Source organism: Penaeus monodon, chromosome 41 (assembly GCF_015228065.2).
Source record: "Penaeus monodon isolate SGIC_2016 chromosome 41, NSTDA_Pmon_1, whole genome shotgun sequence".
In the NCBI taxonomy this organism is placed as follows: Eukaryota; Metazoa; Arthropoda; class Malacostraca; order Decapoda; family Penaeidae; genus Penaeus; species Penaeus monodon.
Window position 1 is genome coordinate 30787917 of NC_051426.1, and position 25000 is coordinate 30812916.

The following is a 25000-nucleotide window of genomic DNA, read 5'->3' on the forward strand; positions in this document are numbered from 1 at the left end:
ACATTAATCAAACATTTATTAAGAATTTAAGAAATATTCTTAATCTTTATCACATTTCAAAGATTTTGATGTTTGTATATTTATTAGCTTATGTCCAATCTACTAATTTTTTTTATTACGGCTTAATGATTTTTTTTAGATTAATTAAAACCCAGTCAGAACCTCATTAAAACCCAGTCAGAACCTCATTAAAACCCAGTCAGAACCTCATTAAAACCCAGTCAGAACCCATTAAAACCCAGTCAGAACCTCATTAAAACCCAGTCAGAACCTCATTAAAACCCAGTCAGAACCTCATTAAAACCCAGTCAGAACCTCATTAAAACCCAGTCAGAACCTCATTAAAACCCAGTCAGAACCTCATTAAAACCCAGTCAGAACCTCATTAAAACCCAGTCAGAACCTCATTAAAACCCATTCAGAACCTACCTCCTTAGAACCCAATCAGAACCTCCTTAGAACCCGAACAGAACCTCCTTAGAACCCAATCAGAACCTCCTTAGAACCCGAACAGAACCTCCTTAGAACCCGAAAGGAACCTCCTTAGAACCCAATCAGAACCTCCTTAGAACCCAATCAGAACCTCCTTAGAACCCTAACAGAACCTCCTTAGAACCCGAACAGAACCTGAACAGACCCTCACACCCACGGGCGTAATGGCATGTCCCTCCCGCAGGTGCAAATCCCGACCGACGCCCCCGTGGGTGTGTGGAAAGTGGCGGCCGAGGTGACGCTCCGGAACCAGGCGGGAGAGAGGCACCTGAGGCGGTTCGACACGCACGTCTATATCCTCTTCAATCCCTGGAATGAAAGTGGGTGCTTTGTGGTCCAGGTGTGGGGTGGGCGTGGGGTGGGTGTGGGGTGGGCGTGGGGTGGGTGTGGGGTGGGTGTGGGATGGGCGTGGGGTGGGTGGGGTGGGTGTGGGGTGGGTGTGGGATGAGTAGGATGAGTGTGGGAAGGATGGGGTGAGTAAGATGTGTGTGTGTGTGCGTGTGTGGATGCTGTATCATCTACAGGCGGTTCAGGTATCATAACTATGAAATCATTTTCACCCTCAGTATAAATTACTTTGTTTTCGAAATAGATTAGCTTAATGTCTGTCTAATATTAAAATGCTACATTGACTTCTATATATCTCCTTGAAGATGACAAGCAGTTCTTGACATTTATAATAAAAAAATAACGGATAGAGACGAGATAGCCCCTACGTATAGATGGTGACCTTTCCCTGTGTTGCTATAGTAGTCCCGAGGTTCATCAGATGCACGGCCATGTCTCTGAGTCCTCGGATGCAACAATAACCGGTTCATGAATATATTGAATAATAATATTCTTCCTTTTTGTCATATACGAGATTTTTTTCCTTCAGATGATGGCACATACCTTCCCGAGGAAAAAATGCGCCAGGAGTATGTGCTTTCTGCCGTAGGCACGGTGAGGCACTTTCGGAAAATGTTTGTTAATATATTTATCATTTGCCATGCTTTTTGCAACTGCAGAAATCTTCATTTCATCACCAAGGAAGTTCGTTCTGTTCTTGTCGAAATTTGAAATCTGAACTCTTGGAATTCTAATGTAGATTAATAACCAAAAAAGTAATCTAACCCTTGTAAGATCAAGAAACTAAACAAATATGTCAGTTAGTCAGTAAAAAAAGGCACTGATTAACTAGTACAAAAAAGCATAAGTGACCTAATAAAATCCAAACCAATCGAGAATCCTTCTGGCGCAAATGAAGCACTCACTCTCGCCTCCCTTTGCAGGTATTCGTGGGCAGTTACCCGCACACTCGTGGCCGCCACTGGGCCTTCGGGCAGTTTGACGACGCGGTGCTGCCGGCATGCATGCTGCTGCTCGAGAGGTCGGGCGTCAGTGCCGAGGCGCGCGGGGACCCCGTGCGAATGTCGAGGGCCCTCTCCAAGATGGTGTGTGGAAAGAACTTTGTCTCTCTTCTTTTAAATACAACCAATTCAATCACTTTTAGTTGCTGCACTTTTTTGGGGGGATAAAATGAGATGCGATGAGCATTTTTCTTCCTCTTCTGGCCGGGGAGGGACGGCTTCAACCAGTGACCGACAACCTTTCATCGGGTGTAACCATAGTAGATGCAGAAAGACTGAATGAACCGTTGGGAAATAGAGCGCCTCTCAAATTGCCAATTCTCAATCAACACACACACACACACACACACACACACACACACACACACACACACACACACACACACACACACACACACACACACACACACGCACACGCACACGCACACACACGCACACGCACACGCACACACACACACACACACACATAGCTATCATACGTATTTCCACCCACAACCCCAACCCGTCCACATAGCTTCCTTCTCACCAGCGCCTCCCTTGCCCGCAGGTGAACAGCAACGATGACTCGGGCCTTCTCGTGGGCAAGTGGGACGGAGAGTACGAGGACGGCAGGGCGCCCGCCAAGTGGCTCGGTTCGATCGAGATTCTGGAGATGTACCTCAGGACACGGCAGTCGGTGAAGTACGGCCAGTGCTGGGTGTTCGCCGCCTGTCTCAACACCAGTGAGTGAGAGAGGGACTACAGCCGTTGTTGCGTGTGAATTTTGAGAAGTACAAGATGATTCCGTTGGATGGTTGGAGAATGAATATCTTTGCAGCGCCAGACGCGTATTTGACTGGTTTCGACTGTTTTGCCTTTTCTTCCCGTTCTCAGTATGTCGCGCCCTGGGTCTGCCGTGCCGTGTCGTGACCAACTTCGCGTCTGCACACGACACCAACATCTCACTCTCCATCGACGAATACTTTGACGAGGACGGCGACCAGATCGAGTGAGTGTGGTCTTTTAATTCTAAAAATCTTCACTCCGACTCTTATATGTTTATTAAAGAGGCCTGTGACTATTTATCCCTTATTCTGAGACCTAATATCTTATTATCTAATAATTAAAGAAGAAGGATGAAAAAAATTCTGAATTTCCCACCCTCAGACCTGAAAATCACTCATCTATGAATGACGCAGAAAAAAAGGTGAACCCAGATACTACTTATTCTTCAGTTACATATCAGATGGAGTAGGAAGGACCGCTGAATCACCCATCACTCATTTATCCCTCTGAAAGCTACAAAATCTCTCATCACGTATAGATTATAACCATTTTCGGGGTCCAGATTCCTCACGTTCTTCACTCTTAGATCTCCCCCCATAAAAAAAATCTATCAACATATGCCAATGCAACAAGGAAGAAATACCTTCAGATTTCAAAAAAACCCTTTCAGTTTTCCCGTTTGTTTGTTTTTTGTCACACTTCTCGTAATTTTTTTTTTCCATTCAGTGCAGCCGATCGTTACGTCAACCCAGCTGGCATTCGTGACTCCATCTGGAACTTCCACGTTTGGAATGACGTGTGGATGAGCCGACCTGACCTCCCTGACGGTTTCGGAGGCTGGCAGGTCATCGACGCCACGCCACAGGAGACGAGCGATGGTGAGAATAACCCCAGGATTTTACCCTTGTTATTTTTTTCACGACCACAAGAAAGCAAAACATGATTTTTTTTCCCTTTGCAAATGTCATCAGAGTAATGGTGTGTGTATGTATAGTCTTATAACGTATCAGCTGTAGCATTTAACATTCCCTCCGGGTCTTGAGCATAGTCTGCAACATTTAACATTCCCTCAGGGTCTTGAGCATAATCTGCAACATTTAACATTCCCTCCAAGTTCTTGAGCATAATCTGCAACATTTAACATTCCCTCAGGGTCTTGAGCATAATCTGCAACATTTAACATTCCCTCAGGGTCTTGAGCATAGTCTGCAACCTTTAACATTCCCTCAGGGTCTTGAGCATAGTCTGCAACATTTAACATTCCCTCAGGGTCTTGAGCATAATCTGCAACATTTAACATTCCCTCCGGGTCTTGAGCATAGTCTGCAACCTTTAACATTCCCTCCGGGTCCTACCAGTGCGGCCCAGCTTCCCACGAGGCCATCAGGCAGGGCCGCGTCGACCTGAAGTACGACGTGCCCTTCGTGCTGGCCGAGGTCAACGCTGACGTCGTGCGCTGGCAGAAGGACGACCGCGCGGAGGGAGGATTCAAGAAGCTGGCGACGCAGACGAGCAGGTGAGAGGGGGAAGGGAGGAGGGGGCGAGGGCGAGGGAGGGGAAGGGAGGAGGGAGATATAGGGAGAGAGAGGGGGGAGAAAGAGAGAGAGAGAGAGGGAGAGAGAGAGAGAGAGAGAGAGAGAGAGAGAGAGAGAGAGAGAGAGAGAGAGAGAGAGAGGACAGGACAGACAAACAAACAGAACAGAACAGAACAGAACAGAACAGAGACAGATTAACAAGTATCCCGCCCGAGAAACCCCTTCACCACCATCACCCTCCTCCTCCTCCCTCCCCAGCGTGGGCCGCCTGATCCTGACGAAGAAAGCCGGTCCCGTGGCCACAGGAGGCTTCTTCAAGTCGGACCGCGAGGACATCACGTGGGAATACAAGCCCCCCGAGGGAACGCGGGCCGAGAGGGTCAGCATCCTCAACGCCGCTCGAAGGTACGCGAGTTGAGAGTGGCTCTAACGCCGTAAATATTCGGTGGCTTCGCTGAGGCTGATAGTGCCGTTTTCAATGTCGTTATGCATTTACTACCACTGCTGCTGCTACTACTACTACTACTACTAATACTACTACTACTACTACTACTACTACTACTACTACTTCCACTGCTACTATTACTACCACTGCTACTACTACTACTACTACTACTACTACTAACACTACTACCACAACTGCTGTTACTACTACTACTATTACGACTACTACTACTTCCACTGCTGCTACTATTACTACTACTACTACTACAACTGTTAATGATAATAATGACAGATAATCAAACAAAATCACTTCATATACCAACGGAACCCGACCCGATAAAAAAAAAACACAAGCCATTATCCACGCAATGAAATGATATCTGACTCTGGCTTCGTCTTCCTTCCCCCCCCATTCCTCCCCCCCCCATCCTCCCCCCCAGGACCCGCACCGCTCGCCAAGTCTTCGACATGCCCAGCGAGGCCAAGGAGGACGTGACTTTCCAGATCGAGGACCGCGATCAGGTCCCCATCGGCGATAATTTCTCCGTCACGATAACCGCCACGGTGAGCGAGAGAGATTGACAGGTGGTTGGGTGGATCGCTGGATGGATAGGTGGATATGTGTGTGTGTGTGTATATATATGTATATATATATATATATATATATATATATATATATATATATATATATATATATATATATGTTTATATATTTATATGTATATATATATATATATATATATATATATATATATATATATTTTTTTTTTTTTTTTTTTTTTTTTTTTTTTTTGTGTGCGTGTGTGTGTGTGTGTGTGTGTGTGTGTGTGTGTGTGTGTGTGTGTGTGTGTGTGTGTGTGTGTGTGTGTGTGTGTGTGTGTGTGTGTGTGCGTGCGCGCGTGTGTTATCTAAACGCTGAGAAAACTTCAGCTGTTTAAATCTTGCAATGTATTAATATTTCATATGAAATAAGATTTGCAGACCTTGATCCAGGCAACATGATCACCAGTTTCCCTTTTCATACCATCAGTGTCCATATACACGGACTTAGGATCGAATCTCATGAACTTGTGATCTAATCCCCTTAACGACCGCGACTTGTGTTTCCTCTCCCAATCTACCACAGACTTAAGATCAAAAATTTCCAAGCTTCTATGAACTTGGGGGCTTTAATATCCCAAACTATTTAGGATCTGACTCTCCTAAACGACACTAACTTATGATCTAACTTTCCCAAAATCTCCCGAACTTAGGATCTAACTTTCCCAAATTCTCCCGAACTTAGGATCTAACTTTCCCAAATTCTCCCGAACTTAGGATCTAACTCTCCCAAATTATCCCGAACTTAGGATCTGAACCTCCCAAATTATCCCGAACTTATGATTTGAACCTCCCAATTTCTCCCGAACTTAGGATCTGAACCTCTAAAATTCTTCCGAACTTAGGATCTAACTCTCCCATTTTTTCCGAACGCATGACCCGAACCTCCCAAACTCACACAAACTTCGCTGCCCTTCCCATCCTTGCAATACGTCCCACCGATCACAGACTTGGTCATCTTCCTCTACCTCCTCCCTCCCTCCTTCCTTTTCCCTCGCAGAACACCAGCAGCGAGGTGAGGACGATCAACGTGGTGATGACCTGCGCCAGCATGTACTATACGGGAGCCAAAGCCCACACAATCAAGAGGCATGACGGGGAGCTGCATCTGGAACCCAACCAGAGTGCGTTCAAAAGTGGCTTTGTTTTCTCACGCATCGTTATCGATATTTGTTGTCGTTTAGCAATCTGTCTATCAATCTATCCATTTGAATTCGATAATTCTAGTTTTCTTCATTATAATTGTGTATTTTAAATCTTTGGCCAAATATTATTATAATTTATTATATCATCATTAATCCCTGTTTGACTTTTTCATATTATAATTGTTTTCTTTCTCGGAATCATGTTTTTTTATCATTCATATTCTGATCTCAGAGAATATTATACTATGATTTATAATCACATACTGTGCTCACATCATCACCATTTTTCTCTTGGTGATTATCATCATTACCATTTTCATTATCATGTTATAAGCGGACCTTTTAGGGAATTTTCGGTAATAATTTGCATCTTCATCACCACTTCTAATCAATATCTACATCGCCTCATAATCACCATAACTCCTCGCAGCCAAGACTATGTCTATGGAAGTCTACTATTCTGACTACTACTCGAAGCTTGTGGACCATGACCTTATCAAGAGCATTGTCATCTGCAACGTGAATGAAACGACGCAGTGCTGGGGCGGGGAAGACAACCTGGAGGTTCACAAGCCTGATATCAACATTGAAGTAAGGAGGGGGAGGGACAGGGGTCGAGAGGAAAGAGGAGGGTGGCGGAAGGGGAGGGAGAGAGAACGAGGTGAGAGAAGGAAGGAAGGAATATATATATATATATATATATATATATATATATATATTATATATATATATATATATATATATATATATATATGTATGTATATATACACACATATGTGTGTGTGTGTGTGTGTGTGTGTGTGTAGAGAGAGAGAGAGAGAGATAGACAGACAGATAGATAGATAGATAGATAGAGAGAGAGAGAGGAGAGAAAGAGGAGGGAGAGAGATAGATAAATAGATAGATAGATAGATAGATAGATAGAGAGAGAGAGAGAGAGAGAGAGAGAGAGAGAGAGAGAGAGAGAGAGAGAGAGAGAGAGAGAGAGAGAGAGAGAGAGAATTTCCTACATGGATAGTGTTGCTTTATCATTAGATGACATTCATTCATATCACTGGACATAAACCGCCTGTCATGTTCTTCTACAGAAATGGAACGAAACTCTTAATTCCATGGATAACATTTGCATTTATTCAGACTTGTCATTTTAGTTTTTGTCTTTCATATTCCTCAGTGTGAAAATCAACTTTTTCGTTGACAGTTTCAATAATTTATTACCTGTGTGTTTACAACTTGAGAGTCGTCAGGTCATGCATAAAATCGTGTGCAAAGTTGATCCAGTTCTTTGCTGTGCAATGATATATTATCAAGTGGTTTTACCTGAAACTCCTATATTCTTCTAGGTGTTGGGATCGGCCGTGGAAGGTAAGGCTGTTCCTATCAGGGTGTCCTTCGATAACCCTATTCCACTGCTGTTGAAAGAATGCTGTCTGAAGCTGGACGGGCCGGGGCTCATGCGTCCGAAGACAGTGCCACTCGAGTTAGTATTTTTCATTCATTTTTTAATCTTTGGCAATATCAGAGGTTTTCCAGGTTTATACAGATATTAGAGATTTAATAATCGTGATGGAGCTTTTTTTTTTAATAGCTATCCACATTGTGTTCCATTTTCCCTCCAGTTATCTCTTCCACTCGCAGTCTCATCCTTTCACCTTAACATTCCTCCTTCCTTTCAGCTATTCTATTTACATATTCATCACGAGAAAAAAAAAACCGTTGGTTGGTCATCAGCAAATTGGAACCGCACATTTTATACTTGCAATAATCGATTTTCGTCTTGTTCCCCTTCAGAAACATCGCCCCCAAAGGAAAGATGAACTTTGAGATGAACCTGTACCCGAAGAAGGCGGTGGAGGGTACATTGATCGTGCAGTTCAACAGTAGGGAGCTGTGCAACCTCACTGGTGCCAAGAAGATTAGCGTGGCCAGTGCTTGAATCTGGAGACGAACTGAGAAGCTTACAATTCTGTGTTTATTTATTTTGTTTTGCGTGGACCGGGGACTAAAAAAAAAACTAAGCCAAAGAGAGAAACCTTTTCCTGTTTGTTGTTTTACGCTTATGTGTAGCGCTATTTCGCTACTAACAATGTTGAGCATTAAGTTCCTTAGATAAAAACTTATAGGATTTAAGAACAGTAGTCTGCATACGTATTTACCAAGAGCTTTGGGAATAAGTATGTGAAATGCACTTAATGTATTTTTGCTTTATGTTTGAATTAGCTATAGGTAAGTTAATAAAAAAAAATGCAATAGCTTCATTTTTGTTTAAGTAATATATTGAATAACGGTCAAATGGCCTGACTGACAGAATGTCTGATAACAATATCTGAAATTCAAAATGGTATTATAGTATCCCAGTAAACTATAGTATGATTAATACAAGACTAATACAAACCTGGTTTATCATTGCGAAATTCCAGGAAATCACATAGAGAAATGTTTGTTAGAAGCAAATTAATATTTTGCTTTTTTATCATTTCCTTTTAATTCGAAGAGTAAGAAACATAACAAATTATGTTTAGTTTGCAACGATTGTATTGTTGATGTCAGCTGCTTCTTTAATAAATATGTACCAAAATCAATATTAGTTTACATTATCTTTCGGCGACTCAAAAACCCAGTTCCAAAAGTAGTGAATACTCGCATTTATTACTCTCTGGTAAACAATATACATCATTGTGTAACAAATAAACAATAATGGGGCCCGGAACAGAAGAGCAAGAATTACATTGGACTTAATGATAATCAGTAGAATGAATAATGATCCACAACACTAAAGAATATGGACTTTCTTTTAACGAAAGGAATCGAAAACATTTACGTTGTTTGAACGGTCAGTCACCCTTTTGCAAGTAGAATATATCATTATACAAACTTTATAGACAAATGGGATTTAGTGTTACTACTATAACATACGAAATTTTCTCATGATGTATTATCACCAAAGATATTGAAGATGACGAAAAATATCCAATAAACACTATAAAACACCATGCATTAGTAAAAGCTTTTGCATATCATCAGTGAATTCCCAAATAATTCTACAGGAAAAAATCTAATTCTGTTTAGAAATCTACTTAAAGTTCAGAGTGAATTAAAGTGTCAGTCACTGGCACAAAATTTCCATAGATGACATAAAACCCTCCTATTGCACGTTCCTTTCTAAATATCATTAAATGTTTATTTCTTAAAACTTTTCTAAGTAATGATTATAACAATAACAATGATTAAGCTTCGTAGAATGTTAATGGTACCAAAATGATGACAGAAGTAATAGTAATGATACCGTATTCCACATCTACATGTTACCTGTTCTACTGCATTATTTAATTTCCACGTTTTTTTCTTCATATACTGGACATAACAAGTGAATAGCAAGTAATGTCCCTTTAAAGATAGTCACCTTTACGGCTTACTGTGCATGTCATGTATTGGAGAAAATGAAAAGGTCTACATGTCATATTGGCGTCTTGTCTTGTGGCATCCGCGGTTCAGTGTTACAGATTTAACATGTGTTTTTGTCAAAATATATCAGACAGACACACACAGATGGTGATGTAACGAATATTTAGTTTAAACACAGTCATAAATCAACTTGCAGCTTTTGATAAAAAAAAATCATATTTATATATATTTAAATCATATATATATATATATATATATATATATATATATATATATATATATATATATATATATATATATATATATATATATATATATATATATGCACATATCTCGCCGTCTCTCTCTGTCTCAATCTCTCTTTTACTGTGAATATTCAAAGTATCTTCTTTTGTTTTTACCTCTGATCATTATTACAGCCTTATTGCGTTTATTTTCAATTTTAACGATTAGTTGAGAGCGAGCGAGCGAGCGAAAGAGAGAGAGAGAGAGAGAGAGAGAGAGAGAGAGAGAGAGAGAGAGAGAGAGAGAGAGAGAGAGAGAGAGAGAGAGAGAGAGAGAGACAGGCAGAGAGAGAGAAAGAGAGAAAGAGAGAGAGAGTGAGAGAGAGAGAGACAGAGACAGAGAGACAGAGACAGAGACGAAGAGGAAAAGAGAGAGACGACGAGAAAGAGGGAGAGAGAAGGAGAGAGAGACGAGAGAGAGAGGAGAGAGGGGGGGGCGAGAGAAAGAGAGAAGAAGAGAGAGAGAGAGAGGAGAGGAGAGAGAGAGAGGAATGGAGAGAGAGAAGAGAGACAGAGACAGAGAGACAGAGAGACCGAGAGATGAGAAAGAGGACAGAGAGAGAGAGAGAGAGAGAGAGAGAGAAGTGAGAGAGAGTGAGTGAGAGACGGGAGAGACGAGAGAGAGAGAGAAGAGAGGAGAGAGAGACGATGAGAGACTCCCGAGAGAGATGGAGAGAGAGAACGGAGAGAGATGAGAGAGAGGAGAGAGAGAGATGAAGAGAGGTTTTAAAGTTTTTTTATGAACATACCAACGCACATTAATATTGTAAAATCCTTTTTGTTCTAAAATATTACACAGTTTTAAGGGGAAGAAAATATAAATTTGTTTCCCGCTCTCCCTCTCAATTAATCATTAAAAATGGAAACAAATGTTTAAAGTATAAAAGAGACAGCGAGAAAAACGGCGATAGGCGTATGCTTATATTTATATGCTTGCTCACACACACACACACACACACACACACACACACACACAGAGAGAGAGAGAGAGAGTAGAGAAGAGAGAGAAGAGAGAGAGACAGAGAAGAAGAGAGAGAGGAAGAGAGAGAGAAAGCGAGCGAGAGAGAGAGAGAGGAAAGGAGAGACAGACAGACAGGCAGAGAGGGACAGACAGACAGACAAGACCAAACACACACCCAGAGAGAGAGAGAGAGGAGAGAGAGTAGAGAGAGAGAGAGAGAGTAGAGAGAGAGAGAGGGAGAGAAGAGAGGGAGAGAGAGAGCGAGTAGAGAGAGAGAGAGAGAGACGAGAGACCTACCCTGTCTTTTTTATATCGACAATTGAGAAAAGATCTGAAATCAACAGAAGATTGCTGTGATTTACCTTCGATGAAGCGAGACGCGCACAGATTGAAGAGGAGAGTACTGAGAAGACCGTAGTAGAGTTTAAAAGTTTTTTTTATATAACAATTCAACGGCACCGTAGAGCATGTTGTGTTCTAGTGAATAACTCCCTTTTGTTCTAATAAAATCGCTATGTACACACGTTTCAAGGGGAGCGAAAGGAAACATATACCTAATTTGTTTCCCGCTTCTCCCCCACACACGCTCCTCCTCTCATTAATCATTAAAAATGGAAACAAATGTTTATTAAAGTATAAAAGAGACAGCGAGAAAAACGGCGATAGGCGTATGCTTATATTTATATGCTTGCTCACACACACACCCCACCACAGAGAGAGAGACGAGAGAGGAGAGAGACTTGAAGAGAGAGAGAGAGAGAGGGGAAGAGAGGATGAGGGGGAGGATGGAGAGAGAGAGATATAACTCGAGCGTACAACCCCCACCGACGAGAGAGAGTATGCGATTGGATAGAAGAGAGGAAGAGAGAACAAAGTGCTCCTCTCGCAGACTTAGAACACAGACAGGACACAGATCAGACAGTGACTCACACTCTTCTAATTACGATACCGACCACTTCAATCACCTGTTCAGGACACCCTCCACCTTAGGACTCACACTTAATTCAAGCACTCGCTCCTCCCCTCACCTTCGACCATTCTTCTTCTCCCCTCTGCCCCTCCTTCCCTGTCAGATCGGCACTCCCCAAGATGCCGACCCGAGACGACGAGAGAGAAGAGGAGAGGAGAGAGAGAGAGAGAGAGAGAGAAAGAGAGAGACAGACAGACAGACAGAGAGACAGACAGACAGACACAGACACAGACACACACACACAGAGAGAGCTGAAGGAGAGAGGAGAGAGAGGAGAGAGAGAGTAGGAGAGAGAGAGGAGAGCATTATAGAGAGAGGAGAGCTTTAGAGAGAGAGAGAGAGAGAGAGAGAGAAGAGAGAGATGAGATGAGAGAAGAGAAGAGAGGATGAGGACGAGAGAGTGAGAGATGAGAGAGACGAGAGAGAGAAGAGGAGCAGATAAGCAGTACATACATAATACATGTTTGATAATAAGAATGGTCAGTCAGTCTCTTCACGACGGGATCCATACGCGATGCAGTTATAGCTAGAAAGTGTCTTAGTTTTCACAATAAATAGTAATGTGGTTTTTGTGATTTTTTTTTTTTTTTCAATCAATATCTCGAATCACTCCATCATGATTATTAGTAGGTATTTGTAGCATCATCATCTTAAAGATTACCTTGTGAGTATATATTTAAAGTATTTTTGACGAATCTTATGAAGTGCTCCAATTTAGTATAAGGACAATCACACCATTCAATTAGCACCAACATCTTAATGATGTGTTTGTCTGTTTGATATATTTTGACTCGAATATGACAGCTGTAAAATTGTACCGTGAAATGTGAAAGCCAGAGAAAGACATGCCAGACTGTAGCAAAGTAGACCACTTTTGCAATCAGTAAGAGCTAGGTATTGTTATCCACTGATAATGATGTCGTTAGTGTTATTACTATCATTGATATTTATTTCTTTATAAATGGAATTCGTGCAGATTCTGATTTTTTAGCCAAATTATCTTTATCAACATAACTTTTATAGTGATCGTTAGCAACAACAGCAGTAGTTTCCTGGTGTTTTATGATGAATGTTATTCTTATTGTTATCTCTATGATTATGTCCGTCGTTTTACATCATTATTGCAACGACTCAAGTCATTTCAGAGATTTTCTTGCCGTTGCTGTTATCAATTTCATCAACACCATCATCAGTATTGTTAACTTTGCTGCTGTTTTATTGTCATTAGCATTAACATGGTAATAATCATGATGTTTACCATCATAATTGTTATTGTTACTGTTATCATTATTATTATTATTTGCATTATATATATTTTTTTTCTTTTTTTTTTTGTCTACATGCTATAAATTTTAGTGCATGGAGAATGCGCTTCATAAATTGCTTTGAAAATGGAATGCAATGATACCATAATTGTAATGAAAACTACACGGCCCCATAAGTAGTGTAATTTACTTCATATTCAAGATACGGACCATAGTCTGTTTAGAATTTCGCAATATAGAAATGGGAATATACAGAAAACTTTACTTGAGCACTAGTTTCTCTTTCACACACTTTTTCTTATCTATCTATCTCTCATGCGATAAACCACACAACAGTCTTTCTCGCAGAATCTGGAAATATCCCCGAAAAAAAACTATTATTTTAGTATTCAAAATGGCTTATAAAAAACTCGCTTTCGACACGGGGGAGGGAGAACTGGTTCGATTCCCACATAATTTGCTCTTACCTTCGATTTCCAATAGTAATTTTTATGTAAATATTAATGAGATCAATATTCTGTAAATGATAAAGACGGAAATTACAATAATACAAAGAGTTATAATAATTACAAACAAGTTGGTAATATAATTCAGAAAGGTTTGGCACACAGTTCCCGCATTTGAAATTCTGACGTATATCCCAACAGGTATAGAATAGATATGAATATCTACAGCGATTATTGTAATTAAGTTTTCAATAGAAGACACAAATCAGTTAAAAGAAAAGAAAAAGTGGATATGTATATTGTTCGTGGTTTCTATGCTTTGATCTTATTTGTATTAATCTTTGGTTCTTTTTTTATGGTATCCTCTGGGATATAGATTATCATGGGCGCTTATTAAAGGCAATATTGCACTTCCATCGTTATATTCATCAGAAGGTGCAACAGTTCTCACATATAAATGCACGGATAAACATAAACGTAATTGGTAGGCACTCGTCAGGAGTTCCGTCAGTGATATTTCGGTGGAACGAGGGAATGAAGCGTCCAGGCTAAACCCATCATGCACCTGGGGTAGGAGAGCCAAGCTAAAGCATAGGATAGCCACTGGCGGAGCGGGCTGCAGCTATCGGCAACAAGCTCGGTTCAAATTGAGGCTGCGATAAACAACTCGCAAGTTATTGTAAAATTAGCTTGATAATTTGTCGTCATATGGCCTCGGTTTTACCCACACCACTATTCCGTTCACTCGCCGTACATCCTCAAGACTCTGTACACCTACACAAGTTACCAACTACCCGGAATAGAAAATAAGAAATGCAAGAACATGAACGTTCCACAGGTAGCCAGGTGTGGGAGGCCCGGGAGCAGAGTGGACAAAAAAGAAGAAATGGACAAACCATACACGCACTGCGTTGACAATCAGTACCGAGGCTTTGGTGGAATCGAAGTTGCTATCCGAACGGGTGGAGGCGAACCAAAAGGACACTTACACCTCATACGCACATATTCGCACAATAATGCACAGAAAAGGATATAGTGAAACCATCACTATAAACACCAGAAACCTTTGCATATATATGTTTATTTAATGCATTTTTGACAAGATTATGACAATTTAAATGTTCCAGTATTTTTTCCTCTCCTCTCTACCCTAAATATCTGTCATTTTTATAACTCTCTCTCTCTCTCTCTCTCTCTCTCTCTCTCTCTCTCTCTCTCTCTCTCTCTCTCTCTCATAAATTGTAAAATTGATCAATTATGCTCTGGAAAGGGAGTGCAGTAATACCACACTTGTAGTGAAAGCTACATTGCCCATAAGTAGAGTGCAAAGTTATTTACTTGCAACTGATTTAATTCGTACCGTAAATATGGTTCATAGTTTGTCTAGACTTTGGTAATTTAGAAAATGAGAATAACATACGAAAAAGTCTCTCATCAGGTAAACCACACAACAATCTTTCTCACACACAAGCTAGAAATATTCCCGAAAAGCAATTATTTAAGTATTTAAATTGGCTTCAAACAAAGAGTGTTAAAAATTATTTAAATATTTAAATTGGCTTCGAACAAAAAGTGTTAAAAATTATTTAAATATTTAAATTGGCTTCGAACAAAAAGTGTTAAAAATTACTTAAGTATTTAAATTGGCTTCGAACAAAAAGTGTTAAAAATCATTTTAGTTTAAATGGCTTCGAACAAAGTCGTTAATAAAATGATGAAATACGTAAAGAGATAACTGAGAACACCCATCCTCGTTGCTTTATCTTATTTCTGCAAAATCACGGCTATCGTGGTTATATATAATCATGACACATTTTAGCGCTGAGCCAACAATCCTGTCTTTAACATTGAATTTCATATCCCAATATAAAAGGGTAAATATGAATACCTAAAGTGATAATTGTATTTAAGTTTTCAATGGAAGACAATTTAGTTAAAAGAGAGAGAGAGAGGGGGGGGAGGAAGAGAGGGAGAGGAGAGAGAGCGTCGAGAGAGAGAGGAGCGAGACGAGAGGAGAGAGAGACGAGCGGAGAGAGAGAGAGGAAAGAAGAGAGAGAGAGAGAGGGAGATGAGAAGAGGGGAGGCGAGAGAGAGATCGAGGGAAAGAAGAGAGAGAGAAAGAGAGAGAGAGATGACGAGACACATAAGAGAGAGAGAGAGGAGAATTAAGAGTTCGGTCGGAGAGAGAGAGAGAGAGAAGAGAAAAGGGACGATGTCGAGAGAGAGCAAAGAGCGAGAGAGAGAGAGAAAGAGAGAGAGGATGGCAGCTGAAGGAAAGTAGAGAGGAAGAGATCAAGAGATCTACCGGAGGAGAGACGAGAGACAAGAGGTAGAATCGAGTAGGTATGGATTTTAGAGACGAAGGGGAGGCGGAGAGTCGCGTACGAATAAACTGGATTTGAGGAGAGGATGTCTCGGCGGAGAGAGAAGATGGGAGAGGAAAGAGATGAGTGAGGGGGAGGGAGAGGGGATGAGAGAGGAGGATGTGAGAGAGAGAGAGAGAGAGAGAGAGAGAACCGGAGACAGAGGAGTGAGAGAGAGAGAGAAGAGAGACGAGAGACGAGAAGACGAGAGATGAGAGAGAGAGAGAGAGAGAGAGAGAGAGAGAGAAACATAACCTTCGTCGTCGTTGCGAAAACGAAAAGGTGGAACAATGGTCCCAAAGTTCTTAATTTTGCATAACAACATTCCTGTAGTCTTTTATTTAGTCTACTGGTCAAAAAAAAAGAAAAAAGAAAAAGAAAAAAGGTATTAGGGGATGTGGGAACATCAGAGGGCTCGCTCTCTCTCTCTCTCTCTCTCTCTCTCTCTCTCTCTCTCTCTCTCTCTCTCTCTCTCTCTCTCTCTCAATTAAACGTTGAAATAAATAAACGCAGAAAAAAACTTATTTCAGATCTGTAAGCATCAGATCTGAAAGAGTGAAATACCATATTTCACAAAAAAATAATAAAGATTAAGTAGAAGAATTAAAAGTGGAGCCTGCGTGAGATTCCAGCCTTGGCATGGGGCAGTCTCGAACGTGGCTCTCGAAATGCCTCAGCAACGTCTCGAACCACTCCTCCACCTCGACGATCGTGTAACTGAAGGCGAGTTAGTGATATCTTTAAACTAAGCTTTTGTAGCATTATCTGAGAGATGAATCTATTACGTATATATGTCTGTTTAATGTATTTTTGACGAGATTGTGGCAATTTAGATATTCTGATATCCTTTCCTCTCCTCGTAATAGTATAAATACTGTAACTTTAATACTTCCCCTGTCACGCTCTCTCGCTCTCTCTTCTCAGTCTATCCGTCTCTCCTATCTCTCTCTCTCTCTCTCTCTCTCTCTCTCTCTCTCTCTCTCTCTTTTTTCTCAACTATAGTTGAAAATGGAAATAAAGCAACAAGGCTGTAATAATTACCTGGGGAAAAATATTCATTGAATGTTCAAAGGAAACGAGAGAGAGAGAGAGAGAGAGAGATAGGCGATAAGTATATATATATATATATATATATATATATATATATATATATATATATATATGTATATATATATGTATATACATTATAAATTATCATTACTACATATAGATATACATATAGATTTTAGTTTTAATTGTATATGATAATAGCGTGATCTACGATTTTTTCTACTGGATTATATCATTCCTAAATGACAAAGAAATTAGATAAAAGTAATAATATTTTAGTAGTACTTGTTTATAATAATATCGAGATCAATACCATAAACTGTTATTCCTAAATGATACGGAGTTATTATGCGTCTATTCTACATTATTACTTTAATTATTGCCATTAATACTAGGACGAATTTGAAAAGATCTCTTATAAGATATTTACTTTAGAATAGATAAACCTATTTTATATTACACTAAATAATAAATGTAACCTGATTATAAACATTTTGCCTGATTATAAACATTTTTTGGGGGTCTACATGCTATAAATTTAAGTGTATGGGAAATGCGTTTCATATATTGCTGTGAAAAAGGAATTACAGTAATACCATAATTGTAATGAAAGCTACATTGCCGCATATGCAGAGTGCAAAGAAATTCACTTGCAAATAATTTACTTCGTACGCTAAATATATGTCTAATTAGAATTTCGTAATACTGAAAATGGGAATAATATACAGAAAACGTAGCTGAAGCACCAGTTTCTTTTTCACACACTCTTTATTCCTCTCTATCTATCTATCTCTCATCCGATAAACCACACAACATTCTATCTCAAACACAGTCTAGAAATCTTCCCAATAATCAGTTATTTAAGTATTTAAAATGGCTTTGAAAAACACTCGCCTTCGACACGGGGAGGGAGGACTGGTTCGATTCCCACATAATTTGCTCTTACCTTCGATTTCCAATAGTGGTGCATAATTAAAATTTGATGATAGCAATTTTCTTTAAAGTGATAATAATTGACGTCATAACAGTAATGTTGCTTTATCCACTAGATATCTATGGATATATAAAGCGATTATTGTATTTAAGTTTCCAATGTAATTGTGTGTGTGTACATGGGTATACACACAACTATACATTTACGTGTATGTGTCTATACACATGCGTCCATACTGTACATGTGTATATGTATGTATATACAAGTATGAAAAAAAATCTTAAGAATTACCGATTTTTATATAAATTTCTTCTCTGAAAACCTTGTTGCAAGCTTAGATATTCTGGATACATATAAAACGATGCATAGACTTACATATATACACATATATATATATATATGCATATATACAAATACATACATATACATGTATATATATACACATAGACACACACACACACACATATATATATATATATATATATATATATATATATATATATATATATATATATATATATATATATGTATGTATACTTACCCTCGGTTGGAATAGTATTATATATTGAACGAGACGAAAGCTGCACATGAAGGGCAGGAGGTTACACCAGTTCCTCTCTTTTGTTTGGGTTCTCTTGGTGGCAGGGGTTTGTGTGTTAAATGTTAAGGTGTATATTTACAGATATTGCTTGTATACACACATACTGTGTATGTTTGCATGTAAGTGTGTATGTAAGTACGTCTGTGTAATAGATAGAAAGATAGATAGACAGATAAACAGATTGATAGAAAGATAGATAGATGGGTAGACGTAGATATGGCTAGACATATGTGAATGTGCCTCTGTGTGTGTGTGTGTGTGTGTGCGTATATGTATGTTCTTTTTATTATTATTATCATAACTATTATTATGATTATTTTCCGTCATCAGATCCGCTGTAGCATTCCACCCTCGCTAGGATCATATACTATAACATTACCTGTTTACAATGATTATAATGTAAAGCCGTAGTGGTCTAATTTTAACTGAAGTCATAAAGCGTACTTTTTTTTCGTCTAAGATGGTCTTGGCTTCGTCCGCTTTGTCACTCAGATATTGGGGTCGTAATGCCAATATTGATTCAGTTTGATGGAAGATTAATATTTCAGAACAATTAACTTCATTGCAGAAAGCTCCAAAATGGGTCAAATCTGAGACGTTTTATTTTTTTTTTTTTTATAATTATTATTTGTTTTTTTTATTTTTTTTATTTTTTTTTATTTGCGAGGTTGTAACGAGACTGTAAATTCGTTATGCTAATCAGGTATTTATGAAATGTAAAACCCTACTTTCTCTGAATGAATTTAATTGTTTTATATGTGTATAAACATTTTGGCAGTTTGTTGTTATTCCTTCTCATTAGATGATGTAGGTGATTCACTGAGTTGTTATTCCTTCTCATTAGATGATGTAGGTGATTCACTGAGTTATGTAGGTGATTATGTAGGTGATTCACTGAGTTATGTAGGTGATTCACTGAGTTATGTAGGTGATTATGTAGGTGATTCACTGAGTTATGTAGGTGATTATGTAGGTGATTCACTGAGTTGTTATTCCTTCTCATTAGATGATGTAGGTGATTCACTGAGTTATGTAGGTGATTATGTAGGTGATTCACTGAGTTATGTAGGTGATTATGTAGGTGATTCACTGAGTTATGTAGGTGATTCACTGAGTTATGTAGGTGATTCACTGAGTTATGTAGGTTTGGTGATTCACTGAGTTATGTAGGTGATTATGTAGGTGATTCACTGAGTTATGTAGGTGATTATGTAGGTGATTCACTGAGTTGTTATTCCTTCTCATTAGATGATGTAGGTGATTCACTGAGTTATGTAGGTGATTATGTAGGTGATTCACTGAGTTATGTAGGTGATTATGTAGGTGATTCACTGAGTTATGTAGGTGATTATGTAGGTGATTCACTGAGTTATGTAGGTGATTCACTGAGTTATGTAGTATTATGTAGGTGATTCACTGAGTTATGTAGGTGATTATGTAGGTGATTCACTGAGTTATGTAGGTGATTATGTAGGTGATTCACTGAGTTATGTAGGTGATTATGTAGGTGATTCACTGAGTTATGTAGGTGATTATGTAGGTGATTCACTGAGTTATGTAGGTGATTCACTGAGTTGTTATTCCTTCTCATTAGATGATGTAGGTGATTCACTGAGTAATGTTTGGTGTTTATTTTACAATCACCACAATATGGTATCGGTCTCACAAGTTTTTGTTTTTTGTTTTTAATGATGTAATATGATAATAGATGCATGTAAACAGCGTCCATAATATGCAATCTCGTCGTCTGCATTCCCCGGAAATTCGGTGCAGAACTTTGCGCAAATTTAACCAACTTTTGAAGTTCTTAGAACCCGCAAATTATGTCGCGTCATTCTGCAATTTCGCACGATTTGATCTGTCTGCAAATTTACACTTTTTTTCGCGAGTTTAAGTGTACCAAAGTGTTGCCTGCGTCTTCTTTCTGTCTTTCCTAAAGGTTTCGAAAGTGGATCTCTGTCTTTAATTCACGAAGATGACCTAATTTCTCGTAGATTTATATTCCGATTTTTTGCCGCCATTATCATCACGTCCATTAGAGGAATCTCCATCTTGATACCGGTCTTATCTGGATCCCTGCCTCCCCTCCCCCCTCCCCCTCTCCCCCCCCTCCCCCGACCCTTTCCCTACCCTTCTTCTCCTGCCCTTCTTGCCTCTTGTCTATCTTGCTTCTTTTACATTTTCTTTAGTTGCCACTCTTAACCTCTTCCTCTTTCCACTATTTGCTCTTTCTCCCCATTCCCCTTTCTCCTGTTGTTATTTCTACCTCCTTCCCTTTCTCCTATGAGATTCCCTATTCTCTTCCCCTTCCCCTGTTGTTGTTTCTGCCTCTTTCCCTTTCTCCTTTTAGATTATCTGCTCACCTTTCCCTGCCTTTCCTATTTTCCTATATTTATTACTACTCGTCCCTCCCCCCCCCCCTCAACACCTTTGCCTCTCTAACCCTCCTCCACCTATCTCTTATTGCTAATCCTCCCTATCCTCCTTACGCCTCATACCCCCCTCCCTCCTCCCCCCTGCCCCCTCAATGCCCTCCCCCTTCCCCTTTCCCTTCCCTCTCCATCCCGTGCCCCGCCCTCTTGCAGACAGCCTTCCCCCACAACCCTTTCCCTTTGCCACCTGGCCGTCCCGTCGGGCAATTCTTGCGTAGGACTGATTTTACGACTAACGAAGGGAATTTCCTGACCGTATTAAAAAGAGAGAGAGAAGAAGAAAAAAAAGAGGGGTAGATATAGGACGGCAGTATATTCTTCGCTAGAATTGACTACCTCTGCGCTTAATTGCCCTTTGTTGTTTTGTTTAATGCCCCCCCCCCCCCGAGAAAAAAAAATTGGAAAGGAAAGGAAGGTGAAAAAAAAAAACTGGTTTTGGAGCAAGCAGACCTTGTGTGTTTGGAAAAGGTTTGTCGGTTGTGTTCTACGATGCACATTTGGGGCCAGAAACTGACCTAGTAAGCGTGCATGCCACTCAGGGGTTGGTGTGATGGCAATCTCCTTACCGACCTCCTAGTTTGCATCTTTCTTGCAATCTTTATCGCGTTGCTATCGATTTGCAGCGATGGAAAGATCTTGTCACTAGGTCAAGCGAGGTCTGGGAATGTGTGCAGAAGGCGGGGCTGTCGGGGGAATTCGATATCAGTGGTTGATAGAGCTAATTTATAAAGCTAATTTATACATTGTTTATACGATGCTTATTTGATTATCAAAGTATGTTGTTTTTTTGACGCTTATATTTCTCGGTGTTAAGTTTCTTTTTTTTCTTTTTTTCTTTTTTTTTTTGTCCTAATATGGTTCGTATTATTAGTATCATTGGTGTTATTGATGATAATGTATTCTCTCTTTCTCTCTCTCTCTCTCTCTCTCTCTCTCTCTCTCTCTCTCTCTCTCTCTCTCTCTCTCTTCTCTCTCGTCTCGTCTCGTCTCGTTCTCTCTCTCTTTCTCTCTCTGTTTACACCTACGAATGTGAAGCAACGTATCCTGACCTTTGTTGCAGAGGATGAAAGCAACAAGAAATAATAGTCTTTGTTTCACTGATGAGAAAATTTTACGTTCGTTTTTTTTCCTTCTTTTTTTTTGCGGTCGTTATCCATCATTCGGAGGCCGAGGCTTTTACTCTGACTTTGATTCTGTCTTTGGTAGATTTTTGAGAACGAAATAGTCACGCATGTTGACGAGGTACGTACGCATAGACTTATTTTATGTAGGGATAAGCACATGCGTACGCACACACACGCACGTAAACACGCGCGTGCGGCACGTACGCACACACACACACACACACACACACACACACACACACACACACACAAATACACACACACACACACACGCGCACACACATAAACACCCACCTATACATACATACATACACACACACACACATACGCAAACACAGGCGCGCGCCCACGCACGCACTACGCTATACAAACTTGTGTTTTTATCACTCTTGTCCTGTACTTTCTCTTTCTCACGGAGAGTGGATGGGGGAAGGAGGGAGAGGGAAGATAAATGAGGAGGAGGAGGAGGAGAGAGGAAGAGCGAATGAGGATGAGAGAAAGAGAGAGAGAGGACAGGTGGAAGAGATGGCGAATGGGGGGAGAAAGAGAGAATAATATCGAAGGGGGGAGAGGGAGAGAGAAGAAGGGGAAATAAAGAAGAGAGAGAGAGAGAGAGAGAGAGAGAGAGAGAGAGAGAGAGAGAGAGAGAGAGAGAGAGAGAGTGAGTGAGTGAGTGAGTGAGTGAGTGAGAGAGAGAGAGAGAGTGAGTGAGTGAGTGAGTGAGTGAGTGAGAGAGAGAAGAGAGAGAACAGAGAAAGAGGAGAGAGAGAGAGAAGAGAGAGAGGAGAGAGAGAGAGAGAGAGAGGAGAGGGAGAGAGAGAGAGAGAGAAGAGAGCGAGAGAGGAGAGAGAAAGAGAGAGAGAAGGAGAGAGAGAGGAGAGAGAGAGAGAGAGAGGAGAGAGAGAGAGAGAGAGAGAGAGAGAGAGAGAGAGAGAGAGAGAAGAGAGAGAGGAAGAGGAGAGGGAGAGGAGGAAGGAGACAGAGGAGAAAAAAGTCAATAAGAAGTTAGTAAAAAGGAATAATATAATAGGGAATGAAAAAAAAAATAAGAAAGATAAAAAGAGAATAGATAAATGGGAGATGAAGGTGATTTACGAAGGCAGAGACAGAGAGGAGGAAGAAGTAGGCGAAGGGACGGAGAAGGCGTAAGGTAGAAGAGCAAGAGGAATAGAGGAAATAGTAAGGAAGAGGAACGTAGATATATAGGGAATAAGGATAAAAAGAATCAAGAAAAAGAGAGGCAAAGAGGAAAAACGATTAAGAAAAGGAATGGAAGAGAGGCACTACGACGAGTGACGAGGAAGAAATGACGACAGAGGGAAAAGGAGGAAGAGAGTAAACGAGAGGAGCAAATAGGGGAAAATTAGAGATAAGGGGAAAGGGGAGATGTCAAAGGGAGGGGGAGGGGAAGGAAGGACGGGGGAGGAACAAGAAGGAGAAAGGGGAAGGGGAGACAAAGAGGAGAAAGGGGAAGGAGAGACAAAGAGGAGAAAGGGAAGGAGAGATAAAGAGGAGAAAGGGGAAGGAGAGATAAAGAGGAGAAGGAGACAACTCAGTGCAAATTCGATCGCGCTTTCTGTAGAAATACTTTCCTTAATCTCTCTTAACCTTCTCATAAACAAAAAAAAACAACAACAACGTCCATTTTAAACAGAAATATAGGGTTCCAAAACGAAAGGAAATTCTCCGAGGTGTCATTGCAACTCAAATCCTTAAAATCACAAGGGAGTCAAAGCCATTTTTGTAAACTGGCCCTGACACGACACATTCTGTAGGAACATTGCGTGAATTCAACTTGTAAAAAAAACATGACACCTTTTCCTGCGTGGTTTAAAGATAGGGAAATTATTCAGAAAGAAAAGTCTCGTACTTCAGACAGAGGAGGACTCTCCAAAAAGCAAAATTATATATCTTAAAGACATTATGCAGAAAGGAATATATAGAGAGTTTGAAGATGAGGGATTATTCTGAAAGAATTATTCTTAGTTAAACTACAAAATATCATAACTAAAAGACGGGATTTATTCAAAAAGAAACATTTAGTTTGGAGACATTATTATTATTATTATTATTATTATCCTCCTCCTCCTCCTCATCATCATCATCATCATCACCATCATCATCATCATCACCATCATCATCATCATCATCATCATCACCATCATCACAATCACCATCATCATTATCATCATCACCATCATCATCATCACCATCACCATCACCATTATCATCATCATCATCATCACAATCACCATCATTATCATCATCACCATCACCATTATCGCCTCTGATTAGAATTCGTATTCCGTAGACACCTGCCTGAATCTCCTTTTTTTTTTAATCACTTTCACTGTAATTCAAGCTTCCATTAATAATAGTAAATCAAGATTAGTTCGATAAAAGCTTTATAATTTTAAAGGGATTATTATTTAAAATCATTTTCTGAAAACAAAATCTGTCGCGCCTCAATTTCTTTCTTTTTCTTCTTTATTATCAGTAACATCACATTTCTGAAAGTCAATTTTAAGGTTTATCATTTACCTGAATATTTCGTAAACATTACACAAATAGCCACACGTGAACAGGTCGATAACCCCAAGATAAGCCAAATGAGATAGCACGTTATGGGTCTATGCCTTTTTTTTTTTTTACGTCTGCTTACATAGTTACTCTCATGAACCATATTCAATAACTTTCACATAAAAAAACAACAACAACAACATCCATTTTAAACAGAAATATAGAGTTCGAAAACGAAAGAAAATTCTTCGAGGTGTCAGCGACTGAGTACATGGTGTCACTATTTATGAATAAAATAGCCGTATATGAATTAAA

At 39.8% G+C, this 25000-nt stretch overlaps 2 protein-coding genes across 3 annotated transcripts in view; both read left to right on the forward strand.

Moving 5' to 3' along the window:
• LOC119598298 (hemocyte protein-glutamine gamma-glutamyltransferase-like) overlaps positions 1–8912 on the forward strand; it is a 20684-nt gene extending 11772 nt beyond the window's left edge. The window contains exons 5-17 of one of the 2 annotated variants that reach the window (XM_037947958.1): positions 677–812; positions 1370–1434; positions 1764–1925; positions 2389–2563; positions 2715–2829; positions 3333–3483; positions 3953–4122; positions 4400–4546; positions 5026–5149; positions 6186–6309; positions 6761–6921; positions 7674–7810; positions 8122–8912. In XM_037947958.1, the coding sequence (XP_037803886.1) occupies positions 677–812; positions 1370–1434; positions 1764–1925; positions 2389–2563; positions 2715–2829; positions 3333–3483; positions 3953–4122; positions 4400–4546; positions 5026–5149; positions 6186–6309; positions 6761–6921; positions 7674–7810; positions 8122–8266 (1812 nt within the window). In that variant the 3' untranslated portion in view covers positions 8267–8912. The remainder of the gene's footprint in view (positions 1–676; positions 813–1369; positions 1435–1763; positions 1926–2388; positions 2564–2714; positions 2830–3332; positions 3484–3952; positions 4123–4399; positions 4547–5025; positions 5150–6185; positions 6310–6760; positions 6922–7673; positions 7811–8121) is intronic. The other variant, XM_037947959.1, reaches the window with a different exon arrangement.
• A 7780-nt stretch (positions 8913–16692) lies between these two features.
• On the forward strand, positions 16693–21754 carry LOC119598485. The gene is made up of 5 exons (XM_037948112.1): positions 16693–16747; positions 19454–19753; positions 19858–19965; positions 20051–20166; positions 21665–21754. The coding sequence occupies exons 1-5, from the start codon at positions 16693–16695 to the stop codon at positions 21752–21754; spliced, it is 669 nt and encodes a 222-aa protein (XP_037804040.1).
• The last annotated feature ends 3246 nt before the right edge of the window (positions 21755–25000 follow it).